Consider the following 13,616-nt stretch of genomic DNA (forward strand, 5'->3'; position numbering starts at 1 on the left):
TGACATCTGGAAAGTTAATGCATAAACGAGATTGGAACTATAAAGGTGCATCATAAAGATATTAATAGGTGCTAAGATATGTTTGCAACAGGGCTTAAGGCCCCTTCAACAGATTTGCATGACTGTAAGAACAGGAGTAATTCCACTCTGGGAGTCAAATACCTGTATTAAATATGAAAAATTAAAGTGTATTTTAACAAAATCTAGACTAAATACTGTTAAGTTGAAGGGTTTATTTTTGTCTTTTCTCTTCTTTATCTAATCAGGTTTATCAATTAAAGAAAAGTCTGTTCCACTGTATCTTATTTTTTACTCCTTTAAAGGCTTGATTTTGGCAGCAGTACGTAGAAACAGTTGCCTTGTTACAAAAGCTCAGGTACGTTGACATTTTAGGTAAAAGCGTACAATGATTTTCATTATTCACTAGAGAACACTAATACTAGGTGGTAAGAAACAGATGCATTCTGCATGCATATACTATAGAAAGCAGCGTGAAATAGTTAAAGGAAAAATGTCAGCCTGTGGGCAATAAGTAGGAGCTGAGAAAATCGGTGTTGCACTGCGGAAACTTTTTGAAGAAAAGGCCATTGCAACTCCCTAGAGAGTTTCGAATTGAGAAGGTTGTATAGAGTCTTTGTAGAGGTAAACAGTGAGAAGAGGTTTCCAGTAACTTAACTCACATATTTGCCCGTGTTTTGTGAATCCATCCAGGTTTGACAAGGTAATGGAGACCTGCATTCTATTTAAGTATTTGCTAAGGTCCCCAGGAGTATTATTTCCCAGCACATGAGCCTGCCTACATGGCTTTCTATCAGATGAACAAGCTCCCATTAGAAGCATGAAGTTGGCAGAATTAGAAGAAAACTGTCAAGAAGCAGACAGTAACGGGCCTGGAATACCAACATTGCTTTTGTGGTGGAGTTCAATGGTAATGTGGAAGTCTACTAACATCTACATGTCTGAATGCAGTCAACAGCCAATGCAGCTATCACAGAAACTTAGGAATCAGAGCAGACAGTCGACTTGAATGCTGCCAAGCACTAAGACACCTACAGTAACACTTAATATATAGTTTTGATCAGATGAGTTTCACCTTTCGTGCCTGGCAAGCCCACATTTCCAGAGACCTGCATTTCTCCGTGAGATGTTTACTCTGTATCTAGGCAGTGGTTTATTTACCTGTTAATCACATTCCTTTCCTTACAGCAAGAATCTGGAGTGCTGCTGATGATTCCAGCTTTCACACTGAAATCGGCTGTTTTTGAAGAAAACTATTTACAGACATTCTCTAACTGTGGATGGTTTCCTGCAGACACCAACTTTCTGCAGCTTTTTCCAAACTGTCACTTACTGTATTTCTTCCCCCAGCTTCCACAGAGGTTACTTCTTCAGCCCCATCCTATCTCCAGCTTGAACCTGTTTATGCCTCCCTGAAGTTTGTTGCTCTTTCTCCTTTGACAAAGACTTTCAGATAAACAGCGGTGGAGTCAAACCTTGGAGTTAAATTCAATTTGAAGTACTCAACAAAACACTTCCCTATTTTTTCTGGTAGCTCACCTATGTTCTAGCAACAGCAGTTAAGGTTATGAAGATACTGGGAAAAGCTTAGCCCTGGTAACTCCCAGCAGGACAACATACACACTTTACTTTCTGTATCCACATAATTGTATACCACATAATGGTATACCAGAGCCAGGTTATGTGGACACTGATGCAGGAACTGGGGAAACAAAACCATCATAGTTACAGTCCTGAAAATTTCCACAGAAGAAAAAGCTTCCTGAAAAAGAAAAAGACTCTCTGCAGGACATCATGGTGAGTCAAGATAGTCAAGCAGGTGGCTGAGGTATTTATTTATGCCAAAATCGCAAACGGTATTCTGGCTGACAGCACTGAACTTCTTTAAGAAGCCTGAGAGTCTCTTCATTTGATAACATATCTCCAGCTGTTTAGAGTTAAAGATTAAAGAATAAAAGTCATAAGACTTGCAAGCAAATCATGAAAGACTGAGAGTTAAATAGGAGTCCAGACTTTAGACAGTTTTTTTTTTCTCAAATGAAGAAAGAAAGCTTTTAAAAACAATTTCAGCAGAGCATTATCCTCTACTTTATTATGTTCTCCATAATTATACTTTCTAGGTTTGACAAGAGAACACATATGCAAATATTTTACCCAGAATGATTGCAGTCCAGAAGAATATATCAAGATGAATAGCATGACTGAAATTTTGTTCTCACTGACTCCTTTTAATCCTATGAACTGCAGCATAATTGAGGAAAAACAGTACACAATTTATTCTAATAATGAGTTCCTCATTTTTTTTCAGGATGGATTTAATTACTAGAATACAGTAACCAATGCTTATATCCTGATCATTCTTGTGAGAGTCATCATATATTAGGATTTTCATTCTGGGCCCTTAAAAATCTACAATATTAACTACATCTAAAAATTTTTAACTCCTAACAGCTTGCAATGTTTTACTTGCTTTCTTTGCACTGTCACTGAGCTAATGCTTCGAATTACGTACTGTGATGTATAGTGGTCACTACCAAGCATATCATTTTGTGTGCAGAGCTGTGACTGAATTTACCAGTGTTCATCATTTCATGCATACCAACACTGAATTTCACCCTCAAGTGTTCATGCTGTCATACATACCTTTGGGCATGTAGCATATACCTTAAACATCACCTTATAGAAGCCCTACTCTGGTTGGCAGTGATGTAGACCTCATGTTATTTCAAATACTTTGAACTGAAAAAAGAGACAAAAAATTACCAGGTGAATTCAAGACAATCTCTGGCCCTCTTTCATTTATCAGCATAGACACACCCACACAGATCCTGAACCCCAAATGAAGCACAGTCAGTCTAGGGAAGGTTTCTATCAGGGTTTCATGTCCTGAGTGTCCCTTTAGCCCTGATCATCTCTAGGGGCCTGACCCATTCTGCCCTGGGACCAGGATCCCACATCAGCCCTGGGGGTTCCCCCACCTGCCCAGGCGCCACATCACCCTGGGGCCACCAGCCCCTGCCCCAGTGAGGCCACAGCAGGGCTGGGCCCCAGCTCACCACAGCCAGGCCTGGCCATGGCCCTTGCTCAGCAGGGTCCACCCAGCAGGCCCATGTCCCAACCTTGTCTTGGCCTGTCCCTGTCCCCAGGGAAGTGCTTGGGGCTTGGGGCTTGGGGTTGGGGCTGCCCCAGTGAAATTAGAATATATCTTAATATATTCTAATAGGCAAAAAGACAAAAGACAAAATAGCAATGGAAAGACAAAAGAGACAAAATAGCAATGGAAAATTGATTAATTTTATTTTATAACTTGATCTCCCTGTCCTGTTTTAAGTTGGGAAGTAGCCCACACATGACAGGTGCAAACAAATCTTAAATCCTTTCCTTTTTATGTTTTCTTTATTTTTTTGTATAAAAGTCAAAGGAAATTCATAGGTTAAATTGTTACACAAATAAAATATATGTGTATAAAAAAACAACCACCGCCGCCACCGCCACCAACAAAAACAGAACAGAAGCCTGTACATTTGTGTCTTCTTCTCAGTAAAATTGCTACCACAGAGGCAATCAAGTAAGCATGTCATACAGAACCCACATTTCCCAAACTGAAGGCAGTATAGACAATCACTTTTTGACAACCTCTCAAACGGCAGCCTCCATTTATGTGTATGTTTATATATATATATATATATATATATACATATATATATATATATATAAATGCATTTAAGCTCACATCCACTGAACAAGGAGGGTAGCAGTCTTGTGACCTCATGGTGTCCCATGAGGACATGTTTCAAGTGTTGAAGAACAGTTAATTGGGCTACTTCTAAAAAGAATTTATTCGCCTCCTCTCTTAAAACACCCCTCCAAAACTTCACAGTATACACCATCAGACTCAAAAGATATCTGTAAGAAGCAATCAAAGGTTATATTCCTTTCTCAAGGGACAATCCACAAATTGGAATTTTGCCTCATCTGAGCTAATTTGAGACTAGCTTATAAAACGGTGCAAAGAATAGGACATCCCTTCTATTCCTTTTTAGGCACCATTGAAAAAGGAATGAAGTGCTATGGAGAGCTGTGTGAGGCTGGCGAGAAAATTTTCAGTCAGTTGTGAGCATCTTTTCTCTGTTGCAAAAGGAGCAATTCAGTATTTTTCAAAATATAGTTGCTGATGTCCAAAGTGCAAAATCTTTGCTTTTTCAGCTCTGTTTAATGTCAGTTTCAGTTGAGGCATGTTTCAGCACATTTCAGGATGCACAGAGTGCTTGAAGATTAGATTTAAAATAAAACAGAATGAAAATTTGCATTAAAGCTCGGGGAAGTAAAAAAGAAGAATATTTGCAGAAGGAAAAACAAAAACAAAACAAAACAAAACAAAACAAAACAAACAAACAAAAAAAAAAACGAGGGTGAGAGAAGGGGATTTTAGTATAACCTCCAAAACAGTTTCTGACACCATAAAATGCTACAAACAGTTTTGGTAGTGAGAAGGAATTCTGTAAAAGTAGACGGAATGGGGATTTGAACAGCCAGGCAAAGCAATGCACTGCTTAATTAATGCACAGGTTTGCAAAACTAACTGTTAAACTAAAAAGAAAAACAACAACAACAACAACAAAAAAACAGTTAATAAAAAAAAAAACTAACCGTTAAACTAATCAACTAACTGAATTTCCACTTGACGGATATGGGACAACCCAGGAAAATCCCAGCCTGTGATTTTTTTCAGACAGTGTAAGTAAACAGAGGCACATATCCAAACTACTGAAATTTATGTAATGCTTTATGTAATGTACTGTGGTATATTTTGTATGTCTTTTTATTAAAATTATTTCTTTCTTTGGAGGGGTAGAACAGGCAACTGTGTAGGGCATGTTCAAAGAAAATGGCACTGAATGCCCTGGAGTTGGACACTGAAGTCCCAAGCAAGCAAGCAGTATTTTTTTGTTTGTTTGTTTTGGTTGGTTGGTTGGTTTTTGCTTTAAACACATAAAGTTATCCTTTTTCCTTTTACGTCCTCCTCTATCCTGGATCTTGTCTATCAAGGAAGCGGTAATTTCTTATCTCACCTTCACCTCCACACTCATGCTCTTCCTACCCAAGCTGTCAGCTCACATTTCCTGCCAGAAGTTCAGATCCTGGTGAAAGCACACAGGCAGTAATGCAGCATAGCCTCCATGAGGCTTGATGGGAAAGTTTTGATGGGCTACTTGTGGCTAAAGCTGACCTGATGGGCCGAAAATGTGCAGATCACTTAAAGCTAATGCTGTGAAACACACAAAACACCTCAGATGGCTTTTGAAAGGTAGCACTAGGCCCACGCACTTTTAACCTGCACCAATAACTGATGATACTTTAGCAGAGGGTAGGTTGTACAGATATCTCACAATTGATTTTGTGGGTATCCAGCCTCTACAGTGATGAAATTCATGGTGAAATAGTGGTGGAAAAATGGGTTTAAATCATGTCATAAAAGAAGAAAAAAAAAAAAAAAAAAAAAAAAAAAGCCAAATAGGTAGCAGGAGCCATGGGTGATGTCTTTTACCTAGCTGCAGGAGCTCAGAAATCAGTACAGCTGGCAGCCACTGCTCAAGGGAGGCGAAATGTGGTGTGTGAACCAACCATCCACAAAAAGAAAGCCTCCAGCTCACCATTAGGTGAAGAGGCAACGTAGCAAAAGGAAACAAATAGCTTCATCTTGCTTATGAGGGGAAGCTTGTCTGGCTCTGCCAGGTGGGTTTGGGGGTTCTTTACTGTACTGAGAGCCAAAGGTAGATAAAAAGCTGAAAATACAGTAGGAAAATCTTTGTCTTTCTCTGTCCCCAAGATGTATTCTGTAGCAGTTGTCTTTCCAAGTACCCAGGCAGTTGCTGAGATGTGAGAAGAAAAACATCACACAGTATATGCAAACAAGGATATTTCCGAGAGAAATCCCAAGCACAGGACTGCACTATCAACCTGATTATATTTACAGCCTCTTTCCAGGATACTTGGTACATCTCCCACTATCAAGCCTTGCTTTCATTTTCTTCTGCTTTCTGTTTGCCTGTTTGAAAGAAGTACATTTCTGATACCTGGCCATCAGGGCAGGTTTTCAGACAGCTTCTGCTGGCACAGAATCACTGTGGTAAAATTCTCATATATCCTGCAGAAGGTCTGATTAATAATCCACACCAGTACCATAAGGAAGATACGTATATCCTCACACTATGTAAAGCTAAATTGTCTGCTGAGGGGGTGGTGCTTCCACATACAGTCTATAGTGATTTGGTGAAAATGACTTACTGATACCAATCTAACACCAGAAGCATTATTACTGTAGTAGGTCAATGTGGGAAACCTGCTTTCTTAAACCAATTTCTGCCCACTATCCTGAGAAATTAATACCTTCAGGAAATGAAAATATAACCCACACAGCAGCTGAAGTGGTCTCAAACACTGTTAGTTCTAGCTAAAACTAGCTTAGAACTAGAAAGAAATGCTAAATTTTTTTTCATGGCATGATATATTTTGCTTTATAAAACTGAAATAAATAATATCACTCAATCTAACCTTTTCAAAGGTTAGTGTGGTTTGATTCAGATAAACGGGTGAGTGTTGCGGTGAATTCACAGTGGCTATGCATTATGCATTGATGGTAAAATGGCAAGCTATGTTTACTCATTTATAGAAATGCAACCGAACAGTAAAGCAACATATTAAAAGAAAAAAAACAACAACCCCCCCCCCCAAAAAAAAAAAAAACAAAACCACAGCACGTTGCTTAGAAAAATAACTCCCCTTCCCAAACTCCCATTTCAATGTATGCTATAACTCATATACAGTAATATTTCACATTCACTGATGATTTCAAGCATTGGGTAACACTGAGATTATAAAACTTGAAAGTAATTCTTGTTCTAAACCTATCCCTTGCACTAATTCCAGGCCAACCCTTAATTATCTACACTGGTTTTGCCTCAGGGGCTTTTTTAATAAACTCAGTTCCTTTTGTGCTTCCACTTGTTGTCAGAAAATAGTCACTTACTCAAGTAGCATGCACAATATTCATATGGTTTGACTTCTGTCACTAGAGCATGTTACTTTGAGGGTAGACATTCAAAAAGAAATATTTTCTGCCTCTACTCATGGAACTCACAGGTGCCTTTCTGCTGGGGAAGTCTAAGGCTAGAAAACACTTTCCTGCCTTTGCAAATAGACCGTTACTCCCTCTAACCCATCCATAGGTCCACTTGACATCGACCTGGCTGACATGGTCCTGCCAGAAAATAAGCTTTCCCTTCTGGTTTCCAAGCTGTCACTGAGTGGTACTTTAGGGCGAAACACTTGCATCAATTTCTGGTAAAATTCTTTAGAGGCAAAGTAGTAAATGAAGGGATCTATGCAGTTGTTGAGGCAACTGAGGCACAAGGTGAGCTTGTAGGCAGGGTACAAACTCCTCTTGTAAAACAGGCGGACGATCATATGCGCAAGTAGGATAAAGTTATTGGGGGCAAAGCAAGTGACAAACACCGAAAGGACTATAATCGCCAGGTATATGGATCTAGTCTTCTGCCTGTTACCATATCTGTTTGATGTCTGAATAAGCTTCCGAATGATGCCAATGTAGCATCCAACTGTTACAATGAAAGGGATCAGGAAGAGCACGACAAATAGTGTGAGGAGAAAGGCCACCCAGGCTGCAAAGTTGGGCAGCATATCCCACTTGAGAACGTCAAAACAGGTTATAATCCCCAGTTCTTTCACTTCATAAGTCAGATCTGTGCTTTCCAGTGGATAGAAAGCTAGTAGCAAGAAAAGCCACATTATCATACAGGCACCGAAGGCATATCTTTTTCTTCTCCACTTGACCAGCTTCATGGGATATACCACACCCATGTACCGCTCAATGCTGATGCAGGTCATGGTCAGTATGGAAGAATACATGTTGGAGTAGAACATCACAGTCACAAGGCTGCAAAGAGTCTTGCCAAAGATCCAGTGATTGCTCTGGATGTGATAAGATATTTGGAAGGGAAAGCAGAAGGCCAGCATGAGATCTGTGATGCTCAGGTTGATCATGAAGATAACAGAAGGCGTTTTGGGTTTGATATGCAAGCAGAGCACCCAAAGGGAGAACAAGTTGCCAGGGATACTGATGATAGCCACCAGTGTATACACCACTGGTAGGGTGACGGAAATAGCTCTGTTCTGGAGCATTGCAAGTGTTTCATTGTCCAGGTGGGATCCGTTTTCAACCATTATTCATAAGGTGGCCGTTGATCTCTGTAAGCCAGCTGGATCATATCATGAACTCTTGGCTTCAAAACCTAGAGAGCAAAAGTCAAGAGAGAGAAAAGCAATGTGTTAAAACAAATTACAAACATTCTTCTTATGCAACCTGATCTAGTGGGAGGTGTCCCCCTACCCATGGCAGAGGGTTGGAACTGGATGGTCTTTAAGGTCCCTTCCAACCAAAACCACTCTATAGTTCTATCATTCTATATTAATTTAATAAGAAAAAAGCCTGTGTAGTTTGACATTTTTTTTCTGAATGAATTGAATCAATTAAAAAGTTCTCCTGACAAATGCCTCCTCCCTCCAAATCATTTGTAGTTTTACCTCTCTCATTTCTTTCTAGCTTTGAACAGCTACTTTTTCCCTACTGAGAGGCTTTCTGATATTTTTTGCAGACTAAACATTATCATACCTTATTGTTTTGTTATTGTGACACACAGAATATCACATCGCAAATTGAAATGAAATTGATGTCTGCATGAGAACACCAAGCTGTAAGTTTCCCAAGAGCTAAACCCATCTTATCTACTCCGGATGCCAAGACCTTGCTCTCTTGTAATATAGAATATTTTCTGATTTCTTTTTGTCCAACTAAACATAGATCCATTCCAAGTAAGTGCTGTTTTTATTTGTTTGCTTGTTTGTTGTTTGTTTGGTTGGTTGGTTTTGTTTTGTTTTTTAGTTTGAAACTGCTCATAGGAGTCACCTATAATTCTGCAAAATGAGTTTCAGTTTTGCAGTTTGCAAAACAAAACCATGCTTTCACTGTCTGGCCTATATAAACCTTTCCTGGCAGACACAGTCTTTTATGGTTTAGCTTATTTATTTTACAAAATGTAGCAGCATTTAGCAGATGCAAACAGGAACTCATGCCTCAAAGTACTACATGCATGTGGGAATGCAATTTAACAAAAGTAGAGGATCAAAAAAAAAGCAAAGAAGTGGCAATGAATGATGTGAAAGGAAGATAATCAATTATCAGTAAATTCTGTGAAGAGTGGGACTGTGGACCTGAAAAAGATTCCAGGCCAAGCCAGCTGGTAACTTTGGGCACATCTATGCTGATTAATAAAGAGGGCCAGAGAGTGCGTACAAGCACACAGAATTACTTGTGGACTCTGATCATCTCCACTGTTTCATCTCTCCAAGAAACACTTGCCACAAGAGAAGCTAGTTTCTATAAACATAGGCACAAGTCATTCGGTGTTATTTAACCTCAGATCCAGTTAAATAAGACCTTTAATTTAACTGTAGTCATAGCCAGGGAGCAGTGTAGCAGATCTGCCCCTCAGAGAGGTGATCAGCCTTCAGTCCTCATATCTCAACTGTCTGGCAACTACCATTCTGACAAAAGCTTGGCTTTCTGACAGAAGCTCTTATCAAATGACTTTCACAAAATAACTGTTGATGATTCTTGAGACCTGGCAAAGATGATGTTTCTAGCTGAGCTATTGGAAACACAGAAAAAGGCACAAGAAAGTAGGAACAGCAAAGATGTCAGAGACGTGTTCTGAATATATCATGCACATGGCACAGAACAAACATGTTCTGAGTAATAAGCACATCACATGATCACAACTACAAAAAAAAAAACTCTGAGCCAAATCCATTCCAGATGAAATTCTGTCCTTGTTGGAATGATATCAAGAATGAAACTAACTCTTCCAGGGGAACTTGGAAGGGCACTTAACTGACAGTAAGCTCTTGAAAAAACGTAATGCTCTCTATTTTAAGTCTTCTATCTGTGACTTACCATAGTAAACATCTACTCATGCACCCATTATTGCCTCAAAAATCTGTTTCAAGTGACACCTATTTGTGCCTAGTAACCCTGCATTTCCCAGAACAAAGGTTTTATGTATACCAAAGTAACTACAGAGCTTTAATAACAGGCCTTTGCAAGTGAAAGATATTTGCTCTCAGGGACTGAGAGATCTCACCTGTAGATGCTATTCCTACAGCTACTCTGTACTTGGGAGGTGGGAGTATGGGTGAAAACCTCCATTAAATCTATTGCACTAGGCATAAAGCTGTTCAATATCTCTTACACTGAGTTTTATGTTAGGGCTAATCACAAAGGTATTTTCTGAAAGCAGCTTCTGAATTTGCTTTTTCAGATAGCACATGCTGATAATAAATATGCAAAACAGTGTTGGGATTTGTGGCCTGCCTAAAGGTAGATTTTACACGTTTGTGGAGCAGAACTGTCAGTAAAACACAAGTGCCTCCCACATTTAGGCACCTTTTCAACAGGGCGCCTGGATTGTAAAGTTCTGGGCTTTGTGTTTAGATGTTGATAAAAGCTCTCCAAATAGGGCGGGTCCTCTTGGCATGTTTTTTGGTAAGGAAGATGTCCTTCACAAGGAGTGAATAGCTCCCTAGTGTCTTCTGCAGGGGAGGAGGGAGCATGCAGAGCACACAAGACTTGCAAGTTCACAACCTGTTTCACATCATATAGATCATCACTCCATCTTTGCCTTTCCTTTTGCCAAATCTTTCTGGGGCTCTATTGCTGAATTCCTTGCTCATGAAAACCTGGGCCAGCAGAATTTTCTGCACTGTCACACTTACTTTTGATATTTTGCCTTTTAAATGGCCAGATTAAGCTGCTGGACTCACAACATAGCATTTCAACATTCTTCATCTCTCCCATTACTGTTTTTATTTGGGTTTAGTTAGCATTGTACTTATGTTTCTATCTCGTTCAGGGTACTTTTAAGTCCTTCCTCCACCGCAACCACAGCATCTGTCTATCACTTGTGGTTTTAGTTGAAAATGTCATAAATAAAGTGAGAAAGTATTTTTTATAAGCATTAGAATTAGATTCCCTTTACATTTGTGAGTTGCTTTCTTGCAATTTCAGGCCTACAACGCAATTCAAATCTGTGGACCTTGCATGATTCACTGCAAAAGAAATTTTCCTGTAGAGTAATTTTAAAATATCAACCCTCAGCTATGATTTCATAAACTGTAAAAATACACTGTTATATAAATATCCCTGTAATAAAGACATTGTTTTGCTTTTATTTTAGCAACAGCCAGATCTGAACTATGACAAATGAACATATAGGTAGACTGAAAGAAAAACTCAGTAAGGATTCTTTAAGTGAGAAAGTCCAGTCTTATTGCCATTTACATTAGTCCTAGAGATTTTGACAGCAAGAGAGAAATGTTAAGTTTTTCTGCTTGCCTCATTTCTAGAACATTTAGTAAGCAGATTTATTTCAGTTCAATAATAGGTATTAAGAGCACCTGCATCTTCTGGAGTAAACCTCACTAAATCCAGGGAGGATTTTTTTGCTCTTCTTCATACCCTCTCACTCATGGCACTCTACTCAGAAAGCTCACTTGGAACTTCAGTAATACCAGTTTTTTTCTGAGCTATAACCATAAGCAAAGGTGACAGCTGCTTAGTGCCTCTTTTGACAGGGATGGTGATTCCCTTTAGTGGACAAAACATGGTGATTAAAACAGTAAAAGGTGTACTGAAATAGAAAGATTTAAAAAGCGGAAGATGACCGTCTCACTTCTTTGTCATGGAAGAGTAACAACAGAAATGTGTCAACCTTTTTTTAGGAGACTACTAGATAAAACTGATATATTTCCTTTCTCACATCTATTCTTTTCCTGTTGTCAACATGAAGTGCACCTGTGAACAAGAATCAAAAGTCTGTGATTTGACTGAAAAACAGAAATACCATTTTATAAAAAGTTTGTGATTTGACATGGAAAAATAAATTTCAAAACATTCATTGCAACAGAAAGCCTTCCAAAACCTTTTCTGCTTCATTATTTTGGTTCTCTGTCTGTTAAAGCTCTATTGTCTATAATAAAGTCTAATTTCCTGAATCCATTGATATCTTTGCACTTTTAGAAAGACACTATTCCAGCTGAAGAATGTAGGACAGCATAATTCAGACTACAGGAACACAAACAAACAAACATGAAATGCTGAACTCAATTGCAAATATATTCAGAATGAAATAAAATGAAAACAGAGGTTTTATTCTAAGCACTTAAGAAAGCCATATTGGCTGTTTTTAATTAAAGCAAACATGACTAAGGAATGTATTTTATTTTTTATCAAGATAGTATATTTTTGGAAAAAAAAAGAAAAGAAAAAAAAAAGCTGATATTTTTTTCCTTGCTCTTCTTACGACTTATAAAACTGAAATGAGAGTTAAAGGGGTAGGATAGTTTATTTCTCACAAAATTTTGCTAAAGCTGGAGAAAACTTTGGAATCCTATATGTGCAATATTCCTTCTGGGGATTCAACCTCTCATGGACTGTCTGAATTGCTGGTCAGATGACAGAATATTAGACCAGTGTAGAAAACAATTTCCTTTATACACTGCGTATGAAGAGAAGAACAAGCAAGGAAGGCAAAGGGATAACATTCTGAGTTGTGAGAAAAATGACGAACACTTTGATATTTAGATAGAGAAAAGTGTTTTAATATGAGAACAAGAAGAAGTTCCCTTTTTAACACATCTCAGATCTTGCTCCCCAGGCGTTACTGATGTGATTCAGAGAAACACTTATTTCTGTAAATGTTCACGTTCCCCCAGGCCGAGGAATGTCAATAAGTGCATCGCTGACTGGGCACTCCCTACGTCGAGGGTGGGCTTTGCTGAAAGAGGCCAAAGGTTCTGTTTGTTTGTACTTTCTCACCCTTTCAATAAACTTTTGTGGAAATTTTAACTTTTAGTGTTACATCTCTACAAGCCGAGGGTTTCCTTCACCCAGTCAAGATCTGAACATAAGTCTTCTAAGAAACTTCTCTGAATTGTGCCTTCCCTTCCCTGTTCTTTTTGCTGAATTCTTTTTTTTTTTTTTTCTTTGTTTCGGTTGTTTTGTTCAGAGCATCATTCTCACAATCACCAAATGTTGCTGAGTCTGTAGCTATGTTATCACAATGGCATTATTTCACATTAATCTTTCACTTATCTTCTTTTAAAAATGAATACTTTCAGGAAATGAGCACCTTTGTGCACTTGTGTGTGCAAGCACTGATCTGTATTTCTGAGCAAACAAAGCTGAAAACATCCAACTAGTTGCAATATTCCCTACCTATGTCATTTAGTTTAAGACAAACAAAACTTCATATTTTTCACTAAAGATTATTCAGATAAAGTACATAAGAAAACCGTATCTATGCCTTCACTGAAAAAGATGACTTATTTTTACACCGAAAGGGTGACTTCAGAATCTCTATATTGATATTAAAACAAAACAAAACAAACAAAACAAAACAAAACAAAACAAAAAAAAAGAAAAAAAGAAAAAAAAAAACACCTCTTGCAGAGACAAACTTCAG

At 38.5% G+C, this 13,616-nt stretch overlaps 1 protein-coding gene across 1 annotated transcript in view; it reads right to left on the reverse strand.

Annotated features, from left to right (window-relative positions):
- Positions 1–3,325: 3,325 nt before the first annotated feature.
- The window catches only part of P2RY8 (P2Y receptor family member 8), a 34,076-nt gene continuing 23,785 nt past the window's right edge, over positions 3,326–13,616 (reverse strand). Inside the window, exon 4 of the mRNA XM_082782614.1 lies at positions 3,326–8,330. Coding sequence (XP_082638740.1) covers positions 7,189–8,262 — 1,074 coding nt within the window. The 5' untranslated portion in view covers positions 8,263–8,330 and the 3' untranslated portion in view covers positions 3,326–7,188. The remainder of the gene's footprint in view (positions 8,331–13,616) is intronic.

Source organism: Aythya marila (assembly GCF_965140915.1).
Source record: "Aythya marila genome assembly, chromosome: 1".
NCBI lineage: Eukaryota > Metazoa > Chordata > Aves > Anseriformes > Anatidae > Aythya > Aythya marila.